This window comes from Podarcis liolepis, assembly GCF_965112155.1.
Source record: "Podarcis liolepis genome assembly, chromosome: 5".
Lineage (NCBI taxonomy): Eukaryota > Metazoa > Chordata > Lepidosauria > Squamata > Lacertidae > Podarcis > Podarcis liolepis.
In genome coordinates this window covers 53722646-53747227 of record NC_139556.1, presented here as the reverse complement: position 1 = coordinate 53747227, position 24582 = coordinate 53722646, and the positions used below count along the sequence as shown (strand labels likewise).

The 24582-nt window shown below is 40.7% G+C and overlaps 1 protein-coding gene across 3 annotated transcripts; it reads left to right on the top strand.

Moving 5' to 3' along the window:
* Positions 1–123: 123 nt before the first annotated feature.
* Positions 124–24582, top strand: PLEKHS1 (pleckstrin homology domain containing S1). Of its 3 annotated transcripts, none has more exons than XM_083505005.1 (15): positions 124–362; positions 4397–4442; positions 5433–5509; positions 5637–5743; positions 8088–8222; positions 11301–11355; positions 11911–12012; positions 12600–12704; positions 13826–13909; positions 14713–14813; positions 16887–17087; positions 17783–17884; positions 20947–21082; positions 23440–23519; positions 24277–24582. In XM_083505005.1, the coding sequence occupies exons 2-14, from the start codon at positions 4415–4417 to the stop codon at positions 23506–23508; spliced, it is 1302 nt and encodes a 433-aa protein (XP_083361131.1). In that variant the 5' UTR covers positions 124–362; positions 4397–4414; the 3' UTR covers positions 23509–23519; positions 24277–24582. The 3 variants fall into 3 exon arrangements, with proteins under 3 accessions (XP_083361131.1, XP_083361132.1, XP_083361130.1); XM_083505004.1 differs by lacking the exon at positions 124–362 and adding an exon at positions 403–662 and having other exon boundaries at positions 11911–12018; XM_083505006.1 differs by lacking the exon at positions 12600–12704.

Below are 24582 nucleotides of genomic sequence, written 5' to 3'. Positions count from 1 at the left end.
ATGCTGTTTGTAAGGAGAAAGAACCAAAACCATTATCTTTCCAGGATGTGTTTTGCGACTGAGTTAAATGTAAGCTTATTGCTATGTCTGTTTCTCAGGTGTAGCACATTAGCATGCTACCCACTTCTGGTTTTCCCCCATTTGAAACTTCTTTCAGCTTGACAGGAGGTTGTACATTTGCCCTGAGGAAAAAGCTTGGGTATTTCCTTATGACTCATAGTACAGCCTGTGTTTTGCGCACTGGTATAAGGAGGTAGTTGCTATTTGCTCAGCATTAAACTAAGAGCAACGGACCGCTCGGAAAATATAACTTGTCGTGGTTTGACATTGTGGATCTTCAGTTTGGCAAACACCCAGTGCCTGTAAGTACCCCTACAAATGTTCATGTTCATTTAGAGTAAAAGTTAGCAGTATCATCTAATTTCAACCTCCTCCTGTTTCACACATACACTTTTCTTAAGTGGCTTGTTTTTGTTCTAAAAAGGCTAAAGTGTACTATTTTAAATTCTGAAAACAAAGCCTCCTTGGCTAAGAGTTGTGCAATGTAAAAGCTCTTTCTTCCACTAAATCCAGTTTCTGGGTGAAAATGTGCTGTGATTTAAAGAGTGGCCACCCCTCTCTTCTAATCATATATTGACATTTTGCAGTGACCATATATCTCTGTATATCATGGCATTCCTTCACATTTATATTGCCTTGCCTTGATCTTAATATATTTTTAATTGTGGTATGTAGCACTGGTTTATTCTTAATTCTGACAATTTTACCAAGACCAAGTGTACATAGAAGTAACATAGAAAAATCTTATACTGTCTTTAGCTTTAAAAAATACTTGTTTAGAGATCTTTTAATTCAGGTAAGTCACAAACAACAGGTAGTGCAATCTTTTGCAAGACTATTCAGAAATAAATCCTATTAAGTTCACTGAGCTTAGTGTACATAGGATTGTATCATTAACCATCATTTGTTCTGTGCCTTCTCTACGAATGCAGAATTGCAAGGGCTCATCACACTAAAAGAGGGGGATCTTTAAAAAATAAAATGAAATCACCAAACGCTACCCATTAGATTAATTTGACTGGAATACAACTGAGGGATAATATAAGTAAATATCAGCAAACATAGGTCAATAGGAGAATAGGACATTAACTGAGTTAATGTGCTTAGTCAATAGTAGAAATGGGATATTAACAAAAAGAGCAATATATTACCAATCTTTTGAGTCATTCAGCTTGATGGCAAGTAAAATTGAATGCATATTGATTGAATCTTAGGGGAAGTATTCCTGAGACTGAGTTCTTTAGAGAACACCTGAATCAACTCAAGTTTGTTCCGAATACAGCAGGAAGTGAGAGGCAGAGTGTGAGTTTGCATGGAAGTAAGATCGCCCTCAAACTTGCTTTCCAAAAAGTGAAATAACTTGACTAAGGCTAATGATCAGTCCTCAAATAAAATTGCCCCAGAATGGATTTGCTGTTTTCAGAATTGTTTGTGTCAAACTGGGCAGAAGAGGAGATAGGGAAAAGAAGACAGAGCAGTGGAACGCCGGGTTTAAGCTTATTGCTCAGCTATAGTGTTTTCTTCTTCTAAAAAATAGCTATCGGTATGTTTATCCTAGGAGGCAAAGAGCAGCTTGGGGAAGAGGGAATTGAATCATAGACTTGGGGGTTGTATTGGCATAGGAGCACACACTGCAATGCCCTCATGGCTGCCTCCACTCTCATTTTTCCACATGGGCAGTTCACAGAGAATGAATGTGTGGATGGGGTGTGTATGCATGTGGATAGGGTGTGAGGGAAAGAAAGGGGGTATCTTTGTTAAGTGTGAGTTTTGTGTGTGTGTGTGTGTGTGTGTGTGTGTGTGTGTACTAGTGGTGGAAGTTTGGGTTGATAGGTGCAGACAGACAGCCAATTTTAAGCTGTCACCTAATTCCCTGCTGGCAACCCCCCCTCCCCCCACAGAATGTGGGCAATTCTTGTTCCAGCCTTTGGGCTAAAGAAAGGCCAAAGTGTGTATGTGTGTGCGTCACTGGGGCATATTTTAAAGGCCTAATAGTCTTCATTTCATCTATTTACTTGGCTGCATATTTTGTGATTTTAAATCTCTGCTGAGGTTCTCTCACCAAATAGTACTTGCCCAAACCTGGATCTTGGCATCCAATATATTGCATATATTTCTTGCAATATCTCACTTTCCTTTCAGGTAGGTTGATTTGTCCTCATCTGGATATGAATGAACAACACATCTTGTTTGAATAAAAAAATTCCTTCCAGTAGCACCTTAAAGACCAACTAAGTTAGTTCTTGGTATGAGCTTTCATGTGCATGCACACTTCTTCAGATACACATCTTGTTTGGGTATGGTTGCAATTTCAGGGTTGCATTTTAAATCAATTAATTTACAGGCTTGTGTTAGTTCAGCTGTGCATGTATAGTCTCACAAAGTAGTTGGATGCAATGTGTGTAACCTATTCCATACACAACATAAGAATTTTTGTAGAGTTTCTATAGTGCAAGTTCATCTTCCGATGGGGCTAGAATCAGGAGCCAACTGACGATTCCCAGGTAAGATCCTCCCCCTGTTGTGTGGGCAGGGGAGTCCCTCCCCCTACCTGGCCTGATCACCTTGCCAACGCCTCCCCAGGCAGGATTGGGCAACTGGTTGAGGTAGGCAAAGACCTCCAGGTATCCCACCTGGGGAAGGCGAAGCCAATCCTGTGCTAATGGTGCCGCATAGGGTCCAGGGGGCTGTGTATGACCACACAAAGGGCACCCCCCATTTAATGTGGGGAGCGGTCATTGTATCTGCCCTACACTGGTTGCTCTTGACATTCTTTTCTTAGCCCCAATTCTAAGCTGCTTCCCAAGTAAATGGCTGAACCGATGAACTCTGGTGAGGGGAACATAGAAAGTTCAGAGTCCCTTTCTTATACACTTTTGTGTTGTGGTTACTGCTAATAAAACCTTTCTCCGCTTTTAGGAGCAAATGGTGAGTACAGTAGTTGCATGAAATAAATGGATCTCTTCAGGCATTTGAGGCGAACACGTGTAGGCTTAAAGAGGAGAGAGACACCACCCCCACACCCCATTTCATATGTGACTTAGTGCTGCTTTGGGTACAACCTCATGCCTCTTATCCCTCTGATGTTACTTCATACTTCAGCCCACACTTGTTTCATTTCTACCAAACCAAAACATTCTAAATCAGAATCGGTTTTACCAGCATTTTGGAAAGTATTTATTTGTTTAATTAAAATTTTCAAAGTTTCATTGGTGGGAATCAAAGAATTGTAGAGTTGCAAGGGACCCCAAAGGCACAACCGCCTGCAAGGCATCCATGACAGGTGGCCATCCATTCTCTGTTTGAAAACCTCCAATAAAGGAGAGCCTATCCCCTTCCAAGGTAATCTGTTCCACTGTCGAACATCTCTTACTGTCAGAAACTTCTTCCTAATGTTTGGTTGGAATCTCCTTTCTTGTAACTTGAATGCATTGGTTCAAGTCCTACCCTCTGCAGCAGAAGGAAACAAGCTCGCTCCTTTCATGTGGCAACCCTTCAGATATTTGAAGATGGCTATCATATCACTCCTCAGACTTTTCTTCTTCAAGTTAAAACCCCAGCTCCCTCTAGCATTTCACATAAAGCTAGGTTTCTAGACCTTTTATCATGTTGGTTGCCCTCCTCTGCATACATTCCAGCTTGTCAATATTCTTAAACTGTGATACTCAGAAGCGGACACAGTTCTCCAGGTGGGGTCTGGAAAAGACAAAATAAAGCAGGACTATTACTTCCCTTGATCTGAAGAAGGTATTATTGTAAGCAGTACACCCATCCATTCATTTCAAAAACAACTGTTGATCTAATTTACAGTCTTTTGTTGCCCTTTTTATGCTGTGTAAGTTCTTGGAATGTTAATTGTATTTTATTGTTCAAAACATTCAATGGAGCAAGTGGGAAGAAAGGACTGTAGGAATAAAATATTGCTGTTCTTTATGTTATATATTCATTGCATCGTTTGGGGAGAATTATAAATTGAGGGGGGGTTTTGTAGTTATTTTCTGGCACACAGTCACCATCTACATCTATGTTAATATTTTGTTAACCTAGTTAATGGGTACTGACAAATAACAAATATTCGTTAACATCTGATAAACTGCTGCTTGGTTACAGTTTCTGTTTATATACCGCATAGCAGAAGAACAAAAAAGAAAATTAAGTACTTCTGTTCCTCATAATATTCTGTTTATTTAATCTGAACAGGAACTGCAAGTACTTACTGGAAAGGCAAGGTGTGGTTTATACAAAGTCCTAGATTATAGTGATGGTGCACTGGGGCAGTACATATTAAACATGAGTTAAAGTGGTCTTTAACCCTCACTATTTGTTTGTTTACTAGGTTGAATTAGCAATCAAAATGGATGCTCCAAGAACGATGTGCATAGGTATGAGATGGAGTCTCATGAGTTTATCCAGACAGCAGGCCATACCCGTTTCCTTGGCAATTTTCATGTTTTTCTCAACATGCACTGTTCCTTTTTTTAATGGATGCAATCAGTATGTGACTTCAACCAAAATTAGCATACAATTTTATGGCCCTGCCATGTACTGTCTTGTTATTAGGCTGGCAGCTTAGCCGTGTCCCTGTTCCAAAACATGGCAGAGTTTGCATATTTGGGCAGGGATATTCAGGTCTTGAGCCACATTGGAAGTGACACATTTGCACTTAAAGCCCTGCCCTCTGATCCAAAGATATGGGATGGACTCCCTTCACTCAATGTTGTAGAAAATGCATTCTGCACATGCATAGGATTGTTGCTGCATGAGTCCTAGGGATGAGGCTTGGCTGAGTTAGCCTGAGATCAAGAAGCCCTGCTTCTGATTCACCATGATGCTCCACCCACAATCTTTCGTTTCTACTGGGTGGTATTTTTCAAGTACTTGGTTTGGGTTTTCCAGCAGCAGCATCCATACAGACTGTCCTGCTCCCCGACATAGTTTTAACCATTTTATCTTGGATTGTGCCTGCCTGTCCAGTAGTAGATGTGCTATGAGTTGTAGGAACAAAGGGACCACCTCCCCTTTAAACATTCAGCGTGTATTCAGGTAGATCTTCCAGTCTATATTCTGATTTCAACCAAATTTCTGAATTGGATTTTTGCTCCAGCTGCTGGGAATTGTTAAATTGCCGTACACTGCCTTGATATTTTATGTGAGTGGGAGAAACATAAGCACTTCAATCATGGTAGGACTGGTCAAAAACAATTTCATATTTTACTTCAAACACAAATATCATTGATTTTTGTCATTTTGAATTGGATTTCTCTCCCTCCTTGACTATGGGTCTGTGGCTAAGGGATACAAAAATCCACTCTTCAGGGGTCTTTTCCTATGAAGGTAACATGGAATGTTTCTTACTGTTATCTCTTTATCAGGAAATTGTAGTTATGGAGATGTCTGCAAGCATGGTTTCTTCATCAAATCCCCACCTCCTCATCTTTTCTCCAATCAGGTACTGTTGACATCATAATAGCCATGGTGCTGCTGCTATAATAATGATGAGCAAATAGCAATAATAATTGTAGCTATAATGTGTTACTGTATTTCTAATTCCTTGTCTTTTACCTTTCTTCCAACAGAACTCCTGGAAAAGGAGACACTTTATCCTTTCCAAGTCTGGCAAGAACGATTATGTCCTGAGGTATCTTAAAGGTGCCCACTTAAAGGGTTACATTGAAATCAATGAGTAAGTATCTAGCCATGTCTCAGAATGACCACTCCCCACATTAAATGGGGGAAGCCCTTTGCGTTGTCACGCTCAGCCCCCTGGACCCTATGCGGCACCATTAGCACAGGCTTGGCTTTGCCTTCCCCAGGTGGGATATCTAGATCCCTGGCGGGGGAGTGGGAGGGATAAATGCCCAATGACTGAGCCAAGGTCTACCCACATCTGAAACTATTATGTTTCAGCCAGTTGTGGCCAATTTTAATCCCATAGCATGTTGTCTTGAGTCGTTATTCCACATGGGCTGCCCAGGGTTTGGGGGACTCCGCCTGTCCATGCAAAGCTTCTTTTAACAGTCCCTGACTGCCTGAATGCTTCCTTTAACAGTCCCTGACTGCCTGAATTGCTGCTTGCTGCCCCCCTCAAAAAAAGTTCTGCTCCAGGTTCTTCCCAAATGCATGGTGGAGCACCATATGAAATTGAACCACCTCATAGGTTAAAAGCACTGCGAGGCAGTGAGCAAGACTTGCCCCCTCACCAGCCATGTATTCAGCTCTGAAAAGGGGTCCCACACGCTTCCTGATGTATGCATGCAGAGGCCTCCATGCTAGGGGGAATCCTGATCAGAACTACTTATTGCACAAAGAAGCTCTGATGCTATGCATATAGGGACCCTGCAGCTGGGGTTGGGTGGGGTGCCTGAGGGGTGCATTGGTAGGACAGTGGCTAACCCATGTGGACCTGCAACCCCTTCACAGTAATGCGCTTTTAATGTGTGAGAACCCGTGCAGCTGTTTAGGGTTCTATGAGTTCTAAAATGGAACCTCAGCCAGTCATTTCTCCCGATGCTCTGAGGTAATTCTAATCTGCTTTATTGTTTTAAGTTTTGTGTGTTTCCTTGATTTTCCTTGTTTTATCTTTTGTAAACTGCTTTGAGGTTTGTTTGTTTGTTTGTTTGTTTGTTTGTTTGTTTTTGTTTTAATTGAAACAAAAACTACTACATTTTCAAAATTCACAAAGAAAGAATAAAAAGAATAATTTGATCTTCAACGACATATTCTAGGATAAAAATAGGTGTTACAAAATACACGGTAAAAGTATTTAAAGATCTATGATAAACAGAACAACATTGTAAAAGAAAAAAAGAAAATCTCAAAGCAAAACGACAAAAACTAGAAAAAACCAAAAAAAATACTTTTCTTAAACAAACATTTTTTAGGAAGTTCAAACCAATACTTGAATATTCTCTGCGCAAAGTCCTTCATACTGGTTTGAGTCCCCTATGATTTTGCTGACTTCCGTCTATCCGCGGTTTCGACTCATCTATTACAGTTAAATAATCTGTGCTTTATTGTTTATCCAAAATTGTTTTCCTTTTCTGTGAAATTAATCTAAACAGATTCATTTCTGCTTTGTGGTTTTTGACAATTCAGCATTATATACATTTTGAGGAATGAATGAATGAATAATCTGGCTGCAGCATTTTAGACAAATTGAAGTTTCTAAGGTGTCTTCAAAGACAGCCCCATAGAAAGTATAAATGGTATATGGCAATAATCCAGTCTGGCAGTTACCAGAGCATGGAATACAGTGGCCAAGTCTTCTCTGTCCAAGAGGGGCTATTGCTGGAGACAGGATTAATATGGTTTTAAATATATGTATCATTATATCACATTTGTCTACCCATTTAAAACCTCATGTGATTCTCTTTTATATAACTAGTTAAAATAACCAAGCTTTGTGAGTGTGCTATATTCGGAAAAGGAATGTACCAGAATGCATTAGGCTGCCATGTGGCGTAATTTAAGCAAGGTGGAATATATAGTTCTCTCCCTCCTCATTTAATCCCCACAACAACCCTGTGAGGTAGGTTGAGCTGAGAGATAGTGACTGGCCCAAGATCACCCAGTGAGTTTCATGGCTGAGCAGGTCTTTGAACCCTGGTCTCTCAGCTCCTAGTTCAACACTCCAACCACTATCCCACATTATATTACACATTACATGCTTTTTATGACATGCACAAGATTGCAGTTTATTTCATCTATTAGAACTCAAGAATCAACCACGGTTCATAGTGGTGCTACAATATATAGACATATTGAAGTTTAGTTATGTTTCATGTCTCCGAGGTTTTTTGTATCTATGGATTAGGCTAAGAATTTGGGACAGACAAGTTCTTATTTTGCACTTGCTTTTCCCATTCTGGATTATGTAAGACCAAAACACTTGTTTAGAAATGACATGCAGTAAAAACAGTCTCCTCACTCGCAATAACATGTTTTACAATGCTAGATCATTGCCTATGACATCTTTTAACACGATGAGCCACATAGACTGTGTACATCTTTATATATTTACCTAACAGGACTTCAGAAATAGAGATTGGCATAGGTGACCCTGAGAAAATGACAGTTGTGAAGAAGATGTTTAAATGCAAGCCTGCAGAAGTGATGACCATCAGAACAGAAAATAGGATTTTCTATCTTATTGGATCAGACAGGTATGTTCACCATTCTTTACAGATATGTATGTATAGCTTTCATACCTGCTAGTATGAAGGCAATGAATTAAAAATGTTAATTCATTAACAACACCAGGATCCTCAAATTGGTCACAGCACATCCTCAAAAAATTATCACACAAGCCATCATATATATTACACAAAAAAGGATTCCCCTTACAACGTTTACAAAGCTCGTGAAATACATTTGAACAGCGAGATGAGTGGAGGTGAAGGAAATTTAAGGAGCCACCATAGCTTAATAAATCAAGAATGGTTTCCCTACTGTGATTCCTTTCTTGCCCAGTTAAGCCACTTATTATAGTGTGTTTCCCTTCTGAAAAACCCTTGCTTTAGAGGCTGTTCCGGAAGTAGAAGAAGAGCTGTGCTACAAGGTAAATTATGAGGGAATCCTTATTTGAGAAGAATCAGCCACAGAATAATCTCTTTTGGCATTACACATACGGCAGGGATTTTCCCAGAGTCAGCATACTTAGAACTTGTGAGAGAAATCAGTGCTGCTTGGAAAGAGATAATGCAAATCCTGTTAGGTACCTTTTTACTTTATACTCTCCTCCCCTTATTCTGTACTGTACATTCAATACCCAGCAGAGACTTTGGCACTGAAACAAAACCAGTCTGACCTCAAAGAAAACAAATATCCTTTGTTTGTTTTCGGTAACTTAGAATGGAGTGCCAGTTTCCTTAAAGGCTAATTTGAAAGATTCTAACCACTCCTGCAAGGCAGTGGGTACAGAATTTTCCTCAGGGTTTACTCCTGAAGGCCTTCCCACGAATGAGTTTAGCTGCAAGGCAGCAGAGGTTTAGAACCAGAGTTTTCCTTCTCCTAGATGGGCTACCTTCCCAGGTTGACAGCCCCATCTTCCCCTCATTTCCCTCTATAGCCTACAGCCACATATTAACAACAACTAATGGAAAAGGTGGTGGTTGATAGAAACATTGTTTTTTATATAGATATCACAGTCACCATCTGACAGGTGAATCTCATCCTCACAAAAAAGGTGGGGCAGAACCTGTGTGGTCCCCAGTGGGTGTATTGAAATGCCACCCTGCAAGAGACTGGTCTGGCTATCTCTGCACTTGCCTTCCAGTGTGCCTTCTGTATGAGCTTGGAATCCAAGTCAACAACACCATCCTGACAGTGTAGGAAGCCTGGAGCCTTAGTGCGAAATGCCAAGGCTGCTAAGCAAACCATAATTGTCTTGGTTAGAAGATCTAATCCTTTTCAATGTGTGCAGTCACCCTGCTCCCATTCACATAGTATGCTCAGGCCAGTGCATGGATATGCCTTTATGTCTGGGTTAAAACACTGATTAAAAATGCTTTTGTTCAGCTAAAAGGGTGCCCAAATAAAGCAGATAATGGATTATTATTTTTACTGCTCTTTATCAAAGTAGTGCATATAAAGCTGCAGATGTACATTACATGCAGGTCCCACTATCTAACAGAATGCATTTGCAGGAATTTGTTTCATAAGCAAACATTTGCATAACAAGTTGACCATTTCCACTGATCTCTTTGGGGAAATGTGTTCCCGACCGCAGAATATGACAAAATGTCAAAAATACCTGGGAAAGCCCTCTGAAACCTTGCAAAGGCAAATAAGAAAAGAAAAAAATGCTCTTATTTGTCTGATCTCTCCCCCTTCGTCCTCGCTTCCTCCCACCATGGTTTCTGGTGAAATGGCTGCCGTGGACCAGCAAAACACAAAAAGTAAGGCTTCTTTAAGGCTGCTTATTTGTTTTCAGTACTACACTCAGGTCCAGCTCTATGGATCTGCGGTGTGTATAATTTGCATACTAATTCCTCATTTTTGGATAAGTGATTTTTTTTTATAACAAGTGTTTGGATAGCGGGACCTGTGTATATTTAAAATAAACTAGGGTTTTGCTTCAGTGCTATTGCTTTGACTCCTAAATTTATGCAGATTTGATAAATTAATTTACTTAGTTTGCAGTCCTAACCATGCCTAATCGGAAGTATGTCCTATTTGGGTGACTATAGAGAATGAGAGTTTAGATTCTTTTAAGATTTGAAATCTTCTACAGACATGGAATAAAGGCATCCCTGGTTATATGGTGAAGGATTACCAGTGAGAATCTTGAAATCATGGGTGATTAACTTTGGCCTTCCATATCTTGCCAAACCACAACCCCCATGACTTCTGACTATTGGCCAACTGCTGGAGTCCAAGAATGCTTTAGATGTTTTCTGGATATACCCAGGGTAGTATTCAACTCTGAGTAAAACTTACTTGAATATCACCTAGCAATACAGTGGTACCTCATGTTACATACACTTCAGGTTATAGACGCTTCAGGTTACAGACTCCGCTAACCCAGAAATAGTGCTCCAGGTTAAGAACTTTGCTTCAGGATGAGAACAGAAATCGTGCTCCAGTGGCGTGGCGGCAGCAGGAGGCCCCATTAGCTAAAGTGGTGCTTCAGGTTAAGAAGAGTTTCAGGTTAAGAACGGACCTCTGGAACGAATTAAGTACTTAACCCGAGGTACCACTGTATTGCTCATGCCAGGGATTATGGAACCTTAAGCCCAAGGCTCAAATATGGCCCTTGAGGCCTCCATATCTTTCTCCCAGAAGTCTCCCCAAGCCATGCTCCTTCACTAGCCCTGCTTCCCTACCTTCCTCATCCTAGTTTTTCCTGTCCTTGAACTGTCTTGCCTGCCTGGCTGAAGAGATATAGAGGGTAGGGTGTAAAGACCTCTGACTTTTGCATAGGTGGGATGTAGCCTACCTGACAAAGTTAAAAGTCTGATTTGTTACCACTTTTGCCTCTGGTCACAACCATCACTGGCCTGTGACTCCCACCCTCGATGTTTTCCCATGAGGCAATGCAGCCCTTAGGCTGAAAAAGTTTCTCTGCCCCTTGGCATACGGGGAGGAGGCCCTTGAGCACCTTGAAGATGATGCTCAAGGATTTGGTTCTTCTTAAAAGTAAACAAAAACAAAAACTTTACACATTTTTCAGAGGAATACAATCTCATTCCTAATATTTTGTTTCCTTATCTGTCTCCTTGAAATGTAATTTCACTCTCTAGCAAGGACGTTGAGGACTGGGCCACCTTCTTGTTTTCAACCAGAAGAGAAACAAAGGTCAGTGGTTGCAATGCTGTTTTAATTATCGAACATCAGCGATTGACATTTTTAAAATAATAATAATAAATGTCTTCATCATTTGTTCGACTAGTGCTCAGTTTTCTTTTCTAAACTGTAACTTACAACTGGAGTCTGTCAGTTTCAGTTCTCTCAAGTTTTTAATTTTTCCAGTCTTAAATTCAGTTCTCCATGTTTTGTAGCAATTGGCACATTTTAAAAAATCCTCATGGAAATTTACCAGCATTTTAGTGTAAATTTCTCCCCATAAGCACATTTTATATGCAGTTTTGAGAAATGTACACATTTGCATTTTTTCAACCAATTTCCCCTAGTACAATGCATATTCATTTGTTATTTTCACCAATATATTCATTATTTCTTGCACACTTTCCTCTAGTATATGCATTTTTGTAAGCCTTCTTTGGCTGGAGAACTAAATAGCAATATTCATGTAAAAGTCAATTTCAAAAAATAGTTACACTTTGGTTTCATAATGTTTCGTAAAGGTTTTAACTATGTGAAATTACTCTGTTGCTTCATTTCTTGACCCAGAAACCAGAAATGAGAGGTCGGTCAAAATCTTCACCAGCTTGTCTTGATGAAGTAGCTGCTGACATCATCAAGAAGGAACCGTGTCCTGACAATGAATATGAGGTGGTTGTTATATACTGTCTTTTTCATTTTAAGGGTGCCTCCAGGCTGTCAGTATTTCATGGGAAGGATTTCAAGGGCATACAAGAAAACTTAGGTTTGCGCAGTTAAAGTGCTCTGTTCCCCTGGTGCCACAAATCCATCTAAAAAAGGAACAGTTTTTTTGGCAGTAATTGGAAAATGCATTGAAAATTGAGGGATGAATGAATGGGAACACGTGTAAACACCATTCAAATAAGTCAGGATGAATCCAGGATAGGTACTCATTGTCATATAACTTCCGCACAAACAAATCAGAATAAAGACTAGGTATAGCCTATGTAATTATTGGGTAAGTTTTGTGAAGGAAAATCAGGATGAATGTGCAATAAATAGCATGTCTGAACAAGTGCTAAAAATAAAATAAAAATACTATTCCTTTTCTTTTCCACACCCATAACAATTTTAAAGTAGAAGCACAACTCAAGTACCTGATTTTGCTTAAATGTGTTCTATCAGGAGAAAGAACAGGGCTAATTTCTAGTTTTAATGAATCACCCTGAAATAAAGCTATGCTTTCTTTTGTTCTGTTTTGATCCGTTGCGCTGCAGGATATAGGAACATCCATCTCCAAGAAGAGGCCCTCTTCAGAGCCTATTACTCAAGAATCCTCCCAAGAAGCCCCTGTTTATGAGCCACTAACAGTACGGCAGCTAGTGAGTGTTGAAAGTGGGACTGGAAGAACAGTATGGATAATTCGAAGCAACTACTGCATCACTTCCATGCATTGTGTAGTGGAGAAAGTTGCATGAAGCATTGCTCAGTTATTTTCAAAAATAAAATAAAATAAGGGTTTGCTAGTGATTAAAGGTAAAGGTAAAGGCACCCTTGACCATTAGGTCCAGTCGCAGACGACCCTGGAGTTGCGCGCTCATCTCGCTCTGTAGGCCGAGGGAGCCAGCTTTCGTCCGCAGGCAGCTTCCGGGTCATGTGGCCAGAATGACTAAGCCGCTTCTGGTGAATGAGAGCAGCACATGGAAACGCCGTTTACCTTCCCACCGGAGCGGCACCTATTTATCTACTTGCACTTTGATGTGCTTTCAAACTGCTAGGTGGGCAGGAGCTGGGACCGAGCAACGGGAGCTCACCCCATTGTGGACATTTGAACCGCCGACCTTTCAATCGGCAAGCCCTAGGCTCTGTGGTTTAGACCACAGCGCTACCCACGTCCCTGCTAGTGATTATTTGCTACTAATTATTTCTTCATTTTCTGATCCTTCCTTTTCACACCCACTTGCCTCTCCTTATCCCTGGCTTCCACACAGTTGCCCATAATGCTTCCATTGCAGAAACATGCCTAGAAACTTATGTCCATGGGCACGATAATATGATAATAATTATTATATTTATTTATAGCCCGTATAAATATATATAAATATATATTTATTTATTTTCCCAGGCCAGGACTCAAGGTGGCTGGCACAAATTAAAAAACAACAACCACAGATAAAATACAGAAAGCCAAAAACATACAAAATATAGTAGTTTAAAAGTAATTAAATTATAATAGAAATGAAACAATTTAGAAAAAAATCTATCATAGGTCAGCGGGTTTGAGTACTTTCATTCCAGCTGTTCTCCATGTTGTTATGGCACATCTCTACATTCCTCATAAGTGTTTCACTTCTGATTTTCTTGTGGGGCAGCAGGTCTTACTCATTGCTGCTTTCATTTGCCAAAAAGAGCAAGTGTTTGCATATTATCCATTTTGACCTTTCTCAGAGCATGATGAGCAAAGAATAATGACACTGTAAATATGTCTGTACTTTTATTTCAGCGACACCTGACAAATCATCAAGAGTCAGAGGAAAAATCCGAAATGGAGGAATACTACGCATGTCCAACAAATATTCTAGCTACGGTAACATAGATATCATTATTTGCTCTGTTCTAAATAATGAATTAATGCTTACATCTCTTTTTAATGTGCGGAATCCTTTATCTTGTGTGCAGATTTGTTCCATGCCAGTTTAGTCTCGTAGCACTGTATAAAGCTTGCGTCATACTGAGTCAGAACATTAGTCCACAGAGCCCAGTATTATAAATTCCGACTAACAGCAACTTCCAAGGGTCTTATTCAGAGGTCTTTCCTAGCCCTTGCATCTGAAACAATTTGTTACTAGAGCTGGATATTAATCATCATTATCATTATATGATGATGTATACCCCCGTCCATCTGTCTAGGTTTCCTGGTTTACAGGAATTTACATTTCAGGGTGGTTAAACTAGAGGACCCTTGGGTCCCTGCCAACTCAGAATTCTGTGATTCTACACCTGGGAACTTTGGTGTGCAAACTGCGCTTTACAGCAGTGGCTCTCACCTGTGGTAGAGATTTACCCAAAGCTTCCAGATGTTTCATGACTGTTTAGGGTCTTCTGCCTCTAAATCAACCCTCTTCCCCCTCTAAGATTTGCAGTTGTTCCAGTACTCAGAATTTCTTCAGAAATTAAATGATTGTAGTTTGCTGAAACCAAGTCTTTCATGAAGCAGTAAGAGTTATCTTATTTTGCTTTAGTGACATATCAGTTTTATCCAGAAAATACTGGACCAAATGTATTCGTCGGTTCAATAACAGTACTGAGAGCACTGCTTTTAACAGAGTTGAGTTTTTATTTCCTTTGGATACGTTAATGTACTTTGCATATGCTTTTTTACTTTCATAGCTGAATGAAATGCAGGATAAATTCAGCACCACAGAAGAGACTACTAACCCAGATAAGGAAAAGGTTGGTGAACCTGAAGAATACATGCCCATGGGATCCATGTGAGTACTCAAGCATGGTGCATTTTGCTCCTAAATTTATCTGAAGCAATTGTTCATTTTGCAAAGCTTTTGCTAGACCAGGATTCCAATCCCATCAACTCCAGCCAGCAATGCCATTGGTCTGGAGTGATTGGAGTTGTAGTGCAGAAACACATGGAGGGGAACAGGTTCCCCATCTCTGTGCTAGGCCATCATTGGTTCATCTTTAATGCACATGGGGGAGAACATTTTAGTCTACTGTGGCACTCTGTTTGTTTCTCACAACAAAGTGATGTCTACCTTTAGGTGTTAAATTAACATAGCCAGAAAGATAGTATTATTACCAGTAACTGCTGGAGCAAATTGATCACTCTTGTAATCTTGCATAGATTCCTTTCTTCCTTCCTCTTCTCAGAAGCAGCTACTTTGTTTTAACCAGTCTGTGCCAATTTCCAAGCCCATCAGCCCTGGCAAGGCAGTAACGTACATGCCAACAGCAATCACATAATTCCCCCTGAATCAGCTTTTGGCATGTTACTGTAGCTGCTCAAAGATTGCCAGGACTTCTGGTGCCTCAAAGGCCTGGAAAAGGCCATAGTACAGAAGCTGGATAAACACAAAATATATTAAAATCATCCAAGACATTGGCTGGGTACACTCACGGCTCATTGCCAGTGAGTAAACCACCACACAGATTATTATTTTTAGTTGAACCAGTAGCCTGAATTCATTGTATGGATTCTGTTGCCATTCAAATTCAGCGAGGATTCAAATAATAGTTAAGGTTTTATTCCAGGTGTTATTTTTGTGGGGAGGTAACACTATAGTCTAGCTTTCAGTTTCATGTTTGGTTTAGCACCCAAACTGCTAGACAGTCATTGTACCATTTTTCATGGAGCATTCCTCGGATCCTCTAAGAAACCCAACTCATGTAGACTCAAAAGCATGCTATAGAGCTGTTTTAAAGTCCATTTCAGTGATTTGGGGTTGTCGTGGCAAGTCCTGTCCTGGCTGAGGGCTGTAGACCAGTGTAACCTGAGTCCGCTTGTTCCATCTAGATTAGAAACCTTCAAACAATAACTATGTCCCAGAAAGTGGAACAAGCTGGACGTTCCTGTGGATTGTAAGCCTTTCTGGGCAGTGGCTGAGGTCAGGTTTCCCTTCCCCACAAGCAAGACAGACTCACAGGAACTCCGTGCAGACTGCATACCATCACTATGCTGGTGGGGTAGTACTGGGTTCATGCCTGCTGGCTCTGTCCTGATCTCCACACCTTAGTAGCATCACATGCACAGTGCCTGCACTTGTAAAAGCTGTTACTCCCCATGTCCAATCTTTACCGTGTGGTTTTTGTTGTGTGTTTTTTTTTGAAAAATACAGGTCTCATGTCAAAGGTCTGTTTCAATCATTGGGACTTCAGTGGGGCTGAATAGAGTGGCAGAGAAACATCCAAAGCTCTCCCACTTGTGCTAGCCATGGAAGAGAGGCGGCTGTGAAACTGCAGTTTTCCCCTGCACTGGCTTCAGGATGGTGCAGCAGAGAAGCCTAAATCAAGTCCAGCATCAGTAGCTGGAGTGGCTTAGGATCCAGCAGATACTTGGTGGACCCTTCTCCACACCATTCTTGTCACCCCCACACACCAAAACTCTCAGTTTGGGGGCTTCCCATTAGCTAAAACTGGCAGAGATACTTCCAACTGTAGGTCTGTTCATCCACTTATAGTGGGAACCTCTGTGGTGGTGGAGGCCCCCTGTTGGCAGATTGCAGTGGAGCCAGGACACCATCACCACATCCTAACCCCCTCTAGAATGGCAGGTTAGGGTTTCTCTGCCCATCTGGATCCAACCCAAAGGCTGGGCATGTACAACTTGCATGTGTGTTGGTTTTCTGCACAAAAAAATGGCCCAAGTCTGGAGGTCTGTCAGGGCTGGCACTACAATTCTGCTTCACTTCCCTCCACCCCTCCGTTCATACACTGATTGTGCAGCTTCAGTCTGCTGCCCAGGCTAAAGTTTCTTTTTTAAAAAATTGATGTGGTTTTTATAGACATGGTTGATGCATTTCCTTTTAAAAGTAACATAATTTACTCATTAGAGTTTCAGGGGTAGCGGAGGTAAAAATTGAACCTACAAACAATGAATTGACGACCCTTCCCGAAGGCCAGGAAGATAGCACGAATCTGCAGGTGATAGAGGACAAGCCTTTGAAACCAACACCACTACCAAGGACCTGGAAACCAGAAAAAACACCAAAACTATCAGTTCTGTCTGTGGTTCAGTTGTCCATTATTCTCAGGTGTGGATATTCTCAGTGTTTCCTGTGGATAGTGATGGTTGGATACATGTGCATAATTTACATTTTCAATATATTACTAATTATGTCTGTATTTCTCACAAACTCCCTGAGAGCAAAAGAAAATGCATTTCTATTTCAATGGGTTTTCCATTGTCCTGATTTCCAAGTGATATGATCAGTCCAATAGTCAATGTCAATGCTTTGATGTTAGTTCTTTGCTCCATTATGTGAACCAGAAAAGAATACTTAACCTTTATCTCCCCACCATGTGAGCCTTTTGAATTCATTCAAGTGTACATTGGACTTTGTTCCATTGTTCCATGTAGTTTGCAAAGGTGCAGGGGAAACGAATCACTATGATTCTTGCTTCGACAATAATTTGATTCTGTTAAGAAATGAGCCCTTTCTTACACACTGCTTTACAGCTGTATTCTAACGCACACTTACGTCACCTTGAGTTTTGAAAGGGCATAATATGTTTTGAAAAGCTCCCTATTTTATATAAGAAGAGAAAGAAGTCAGATATAGAATGTTGTAAGACTGGTTGTGTGGGTTATCATGGAACATATTTAGACTGTTTCTAGCTCAGTAGTGACTGGCAGTGGCTCTCATTAATAGCAACAACTTGCAGTGGTACCTTTCTGGTTTATTAGCCATACATTTTGGATTTCACAACACGCCTTTCCTCTTTTCAGTAAAGTCAGAGATGACTGCAAATTGGAAGAGGTGGATATTCTCCTTCCCCGGAGTGATTTCACCAACTGCCTGACACTTGTCAAAGCCGCTGGGCGTATATGGTAAGGCCTCTTATTTTCATGCTGGTTTGTACCTTCAGCTCTTAAAAAGCAATCAGGTTTTTTGGTGAGTTCCAGCAATGTCACCGCATCACTACTGATCAATTCCATAAGAGACAGCTCAAGTTAATATTAATCAATTGACCCAAATTAAGGCTCACGCACACATGCTCCAGGCTTTCTAGGCACAGGGCTGAGTTTTCCCCTGTCCCAGGGCTTTCCCTGGGAAAACCCATGTTTTAGTGCTGAATCGGAGCAAACAGCAATCTGGAAAACCCTATTGCTGTTTACTCCCACTCGGCGGTAAAATGCAGGTTTTCCCCAGGGAGAGCATTGGGACAAAAAAAACCAACAACACCTGAACCTGGAAAGTCTAGACCTGTGCTTAGACACCTGGAGCAAAGGTAAGTGTGGATGAGGCCTAAGAAGAGCCCTGCTGGATCAGTCATAAGACCCATCAAGTAGTCCAGCATCCTATTCTTACAGTTGCGAAACAGATGCCTGTGGGCAGGACCTGAGAACAACAGCACTGCTGCTATTGATCCCTTGCAACTTGTATCCATATGCACAGATGCATAGATGAACACATGCACACATGCACTCATTCACACTTCTTTATTATTGTTGGCCTGCTCTGTGTGAAATCTCTTGTAGCTCTTGCTGTTGTAGCTCATGCTAGTCTTTCTCAATACAAATGATATAAGTGTGAAATGATTGTCCCAAATAAGATTGCCAGAGCCCTGCCTTGTAATCTATCTAAAATCTATCTTTATATTTAACCTTTTGAGTTGACCTTTTGATCAGTCTATTTTTGGGTGTGAACTTTATTTTGCATTTTTAAATACGTTATTTAACATCTAGCTGTTATTGTTCTTGATTGTTACCCTCTTCAGGTTTGCCAAGAAATAACAGTAGGATATAATTTTTTCAAAAGCAACATCTGTTCACTGTCACTGGCAGGTGAACAACATACTTATATTAACTTGTTTTTATACATACTTCATATGGTGACCTGTCATTTTGCAGTGTTCAGGAGAGCTGGCTATATAAGTCGGTTAGGGAATGCTAGTTTTGCATTCCTGCCAGAGACCAGAAATGAATTTGTTAAAACACTGAAAACTGCTGCTTGGCAGTTTAGGTTTTAATTTGCAAATCACCAACTTAGTTTTTATGTAACACAAAACAGAAGTTTTAATCCCCACATTTCTCAGTATATTCTTCAGTTGGGCATTCCAACTGAAGTTGGTGAGAGAGTTGAAATAAAAATAAATTTACAAGCACATAAAACTGCTCCACAGTCTTTGTGGACCACAAGATGTCACACTTTCTCTACCACAGTTTATTCCATATGACAAACAGTCTGGTGGTATTATGCTTTTGCATCCATATATTTCAGTGCAAAGAAAACACAATGCAAATGTGGGGGGGGGGGGGAGAAAAGTCATCAGTTACATACTGTTTGCAGACTATAAGGACACTGATCATATTCACCAGATAAGACTTCTGTTCTGTACATGGGACAAATAAGTGAACATTGGCAATTTCCACTCCTATTTTCATGGATATCCTACAACATTCCCAAGAGGAGGTTAAGAAAGTAGAGAATTTCCATTATCTCACATATTTTGCAGAGGCAGTAAGGAAGTTACTGTGCTTCCTAGAATATCAGTATCAGTGACTGAGGAAAGGAAGGGAGGGTGAAATGGACATAGATTAGAGGTGCCTAGAGCTCATCTCCTGCTGTGCCTTCCCTTGTGTACTCTCTAGTGCTCAGTTGCAAGTCTGACTCTCTCTGCTCTCCTTTGATGTACTTCACATGCCTGCTGCACACTGCGCACAAGAAAGTCACTTTCTCAGGCCTTGTCAGTGATGGGAGGAAATTCTTCCCAATAAGTTTCAGAGAGGAAGTCCCCCTGTCATGGAAAGCTGATGGGCATATTCAGATTAGTAGAAAGAAGACTCCTTAAAAAAAAATTCCAATATTTAAAAAGTGCTGGAAAGAAGGTGGAGAACAATTGCTAGCTACATTTACCAAGGATAAAGCAAAGAGTAATGGAATGAAGTGACAGAAAAAGAAATCTACCTTAAAATGGCCTATCAGACCAATTCAGCAATGCAGTAAGCTACTTACAGAGATGGTAGAATCTCCTACTTAGTGCATATAATGCATGTGTGCGTGAATATGTGTGTGTGTTTAAATAGATAGTGCATTTTGGCATGTGACTGGATAATCCAGGGAAGTCTCCTTGAATCCATAATTCTATATGAGTTTAAACTTCCAGGGCTAGGGCTGTGTACTGGAATGCCGTAATAAAATTGCTCAACCAACCTAATAGGCCAATTATGTTAGGTCTCTGGGCTGAGATAAACAGAATATCCCCAGATTGTCTACTGGAATTTACGCTGGACTTGATATGTGTACAAAGCCGGAGGCTTGAATACTTGATATTATTCATTTTAATTTAAAGATGTATCTTCCAACTTTCAGCAGCCTTAACTGCCAAAGAGCAATTTAGAGAACTTTCTCCCCACTCAAAGAATGAATTCAAATGTAGTACAGTAATGTAGAATAGAAATCAAAACCACAGGGTCAAAATCATTTTGTACCTTGATTCATATGGATCGTTGGTTACTGGTTCCAGTATCTTTAGGCTGACATACTACCTTTAATTTTTTTTTTAAAAAAAACAAGTTGTTCACCAAAACCTGTTAGCTTTCAGGTTCATAACAGGATCACAATTAAGAATTATCTCTGGTTTCTAAGCTTCTTCTACAAGATTTGTGACCCCATAATAGACTGCAGATGAGTACCCACAGATCACCCTAAGCTCTGATAGTGTATTTCCATTTAACCTCCCTGCTTGGAAGCTTTAATTGATATCTACTGTTTGATTAGATTATCTGCTTAGCTATCAATTTCATCCCAACTTCAGTATTTTTGAATGCCAGACTGCCAGATATTCCATGGATACTTCTCCAGATCAGAAGCCATCACCAAAGTGAAAACGAATCCTAATCAGTCAATGCTTTTCCCCCGCCCTTGCCTCTTCTCCAATTCACTACAGTGTCTCCCAGTGGAAAGACCTGCATCGCTTGGGATGCATATTTCATCAAGGGGATTATATAGTGGCTGTGAATGACCTGCATGCAAAGAGCATAGATGAAATGTCTTTGTTCATAACTAGATCCACAAGAAAGGAGGTAAGAGACAGCAATGTAACTAATTTAACTAATTAGGATCACCAAGCAGTGAATTAGATAACGGTAAAGGTACCCCTGCCCGTTCGGGCCAGTCTTGCCAGACTCTAGGGTTGTGCGCTCATCTCACTCTAGAGGCTGGGAGCCAGCGCTGTCCGCAGACACTTCCGGGTCACGTGGCCAGCGTGACAAGCACACGGAACGCCGTTTACCTTCCCGCTGGTAAGCGGTCCCTACTTATCTACTTGCACCCGGAGGTGCTTTTGAACTGCTAGGTTGGCAGGCGCTGGGACCGAACGACAGGAGCGCACCCCGCTGCGGGGATTCGAACCGCCGACCATGCGATCGGCAAGTCCTAGGCACTGAGGTTTTACCCACAGCGCCACCCGCGTCCCTAAGCAGTGAATTAGTTTGTGGCAATTAGCTGTGGGGCTTATCCGGGCACATTTGTTCAGACAAAAGCATGGCTAACTATTATTATTATTATTATTATTATTATTATTATTATTATTATTACATACTACTACTACTACTACTACTACTACTACTACTACTACTACTATTATTGCTGCTGCTGCATACAATCTCCCATGTGGCTACCCATATGTTGGTCTATTGTGTGCAGCCAGTAATTTCACACCAGGGTAAAAAGTAGTAGTGGATTTCCTACCCTCAGCAACCCACTTTAATCTGAGCATGGAATATGTTTCTAATGATTTTGCTCTGAAACATAATGGAAGACAGTGTAACATAGGAGCCAACTCCTAGGGGCTGTGGGGGCTTTGCTCCCCCCTTAAAATATTTGAGGGGACCAAGGCCCCACCCCCAAGTTGATAGGCATTGCCATTCAAATGGTGTGCATGCACAGCGTCATGTGATCGATTATGTGGGGTGAGGCTTACCTGGGCCCGCCCAATATTTTATTTAAGCTGGCACCCCTAAAGTGTAATAAAACTCAAGCATCTTAATCACATCAAATTTCATTAAAAGCCATTAATAAAAATAGGCACACACACCCCCAACAATAATAATAGGTTTCATAGTAGAGTATTCATGAGCTGGGCTACCTGCTTAGAGGGACAGTCGGTTAAATGCAGTGCCAGCAAAAAAATACAAGCTGTGTGGGAAGTTTAATTTGGACTAGAGCACGAGTCTTGCAGAGTGCCCAGGGACAGCATGGGCTGATCTGTTGTTGGGAAGAAAAATGTACACAATGAAGAAGGGCAGAGCAGACAAGCAAAATGAAATGTGAGCAACTGAACCATAAGGGGCCAAGGAGGCAGAGAAGACAAAGGGGAAATTATCTAGTATGTGGAAAGCTGGAGAAAGCAATGAAAGAAGCAGAAGTGTAGTGGAGAACAGAAAGGTAAGTGGAAGTGATGGAAAACTGAAGAAAGGGTCAGGGAATTTAGGGAAGGTGGGGCTAATGAAAAAATAGCACTGGGTGAAAATTCTTCACACTGATCTTGGGGACAAAGAAGACTGGTTATGTGTGGAAAAGGAAAATGGAGATTTGTATTCATCTCCAGTTGTTGGTTTTAAGGCAATTCCTGTCTTCTCATTTCCATTGACTTGTGACCATTTCCATTGTACGTAAAATGATTAAAGAGATACTGCATCACAAGTAATCATTTACTGTGGTTCATGTTAGGTGATCATAGGTGATCATGGGTTAGTTGGCTATATTGGTTCAAAAACAATTGGCTTAACACTGTGCATACTGTGGTAAATAACAGTATTAACAGGCTTAACACTGTGAATTCATACTGTGGTAAATGTTAATGTGTAATCTCCCCCTGTTTGGCACACATTGCATTATTATGAAGTAGCTAGATTGTGCAATTCTTAACCAATCACCAACTCCTAGATAACCATTTTGCCTATTACACACACACACACACACACACACACACACTTCTGTGTATTTGATATCCCAGGAATTAGTCCACCTCCCTAGCCCCTATACCACACTACCTCAAAGTTTATTTGCCACTGCCTTGAAATCACTTTACCTAGAGATCTTTCATATTGTATTGGTGCTGGCAGTTGCAGGCTCTACACGCTTTTCTGTGCCTGGCTGTCAAAACCATTTGTGGAGAACCACTCATTGTAAAACCTTGGATTTCTCATGGCTCGCATCAGGATTCTGTGGACACCCAACTTCACAAAGCTGTGCGGTACTGCAATTCACCCCCAAGATTAGATAATTTTAAACCTGCAAAGGTATATGGGGGAAAGAGAAGTTTATGAATTGTATATACAAAGTTGCTAATCACTATTATATTAACACAGTGGTGCAGGCTTGTAAACTATAAATAGTAACGTGGTAAGTGCTTATCTCTCCTTTTCCCCCCCAAAAGGTGAAACTGACTATATGTCGGCTTCCAGATTCAAAAATTTTACATGCTCAAGGCTGCAAATGTTCCTAATGGAGAAAAATGTAAGTGTGTGACGAACCTACCTACTCTTCTATGCAAAAGTCATCAACAACTCAGTTACGTTGTAGTAAGCAGGTTTAGTTTTCCATGATGAATGGAGTTTTAATCCAAGTATTCTGATTTCACTGGCTTGTTATCCCATTTCCTTCTAGAACTAGATGTTCCTTATTCCAGAACTAGCATGATTTGGACTTTTGTATCATGCCTATTATCAGCACTAGAGCGAAAACACAGGATCCCCCATCCCCTAAATTGGAAATATACGTTATGAAGCTAATCTACAATTCCCAGCCCACATTTGCCTCATAATGATAGTGCAGAGATTTTTTGCAGTGGGAGATCAATGCTTTGCATTCATACTTTAACAACTGAACCACCAGCAGCTGGTGGCAATTTAAAAAAGTATTGCTATATGATCTATTGGAAATGTTATTACATTCAAAATGAAACATATGAATGGTGGGTAAAAAAATGTAGTCAATGATGGGTAGGGATACATGCCAAAATCCAGCTCAAACTGGGCACAATAGCATGGGTTAGGCATACAACATGTACAAGGGCCTACAGCCTATAAAACAGGATATCAGATAACTATGCATTGGCAGCCAGGTCAAGCAGCCATTCTCAGAACAGTGGTTCTGGAATCAGCAGATTCTGAAATCCATTCCAGACATTTTGTAAATCAGTTCCTTTGAGCTTCTTAGTGAAAAGGCAGGGTCCACATGTAATAAAAAAATTTTTATTTGTTACTTGTTGCAGAATCTTCATTGGCCAAGATCTTAGGTCAAATACAAATGAAGACTTGAAAACAGTGCCCCCCCAAAAAAAAACCCACCGTGAAGACACCATAACTTTGTCTCATAAAAAAGTAGCATGGTGGTGGTCTCTCCTCATGTAGCACTCAGTGAACCGCACCAGACTGGGACAGGACTATTCCTCTGCAAATTTTGAAATGCAGTGGTATTCAGAAGAAATGGTATTTCACTGCTGTGAATATCCATACATGTATTTAAAACCCTTTCAGAGTTTCTGCACTGCTCCAAGAACAAAGATGCTGCCATCCCA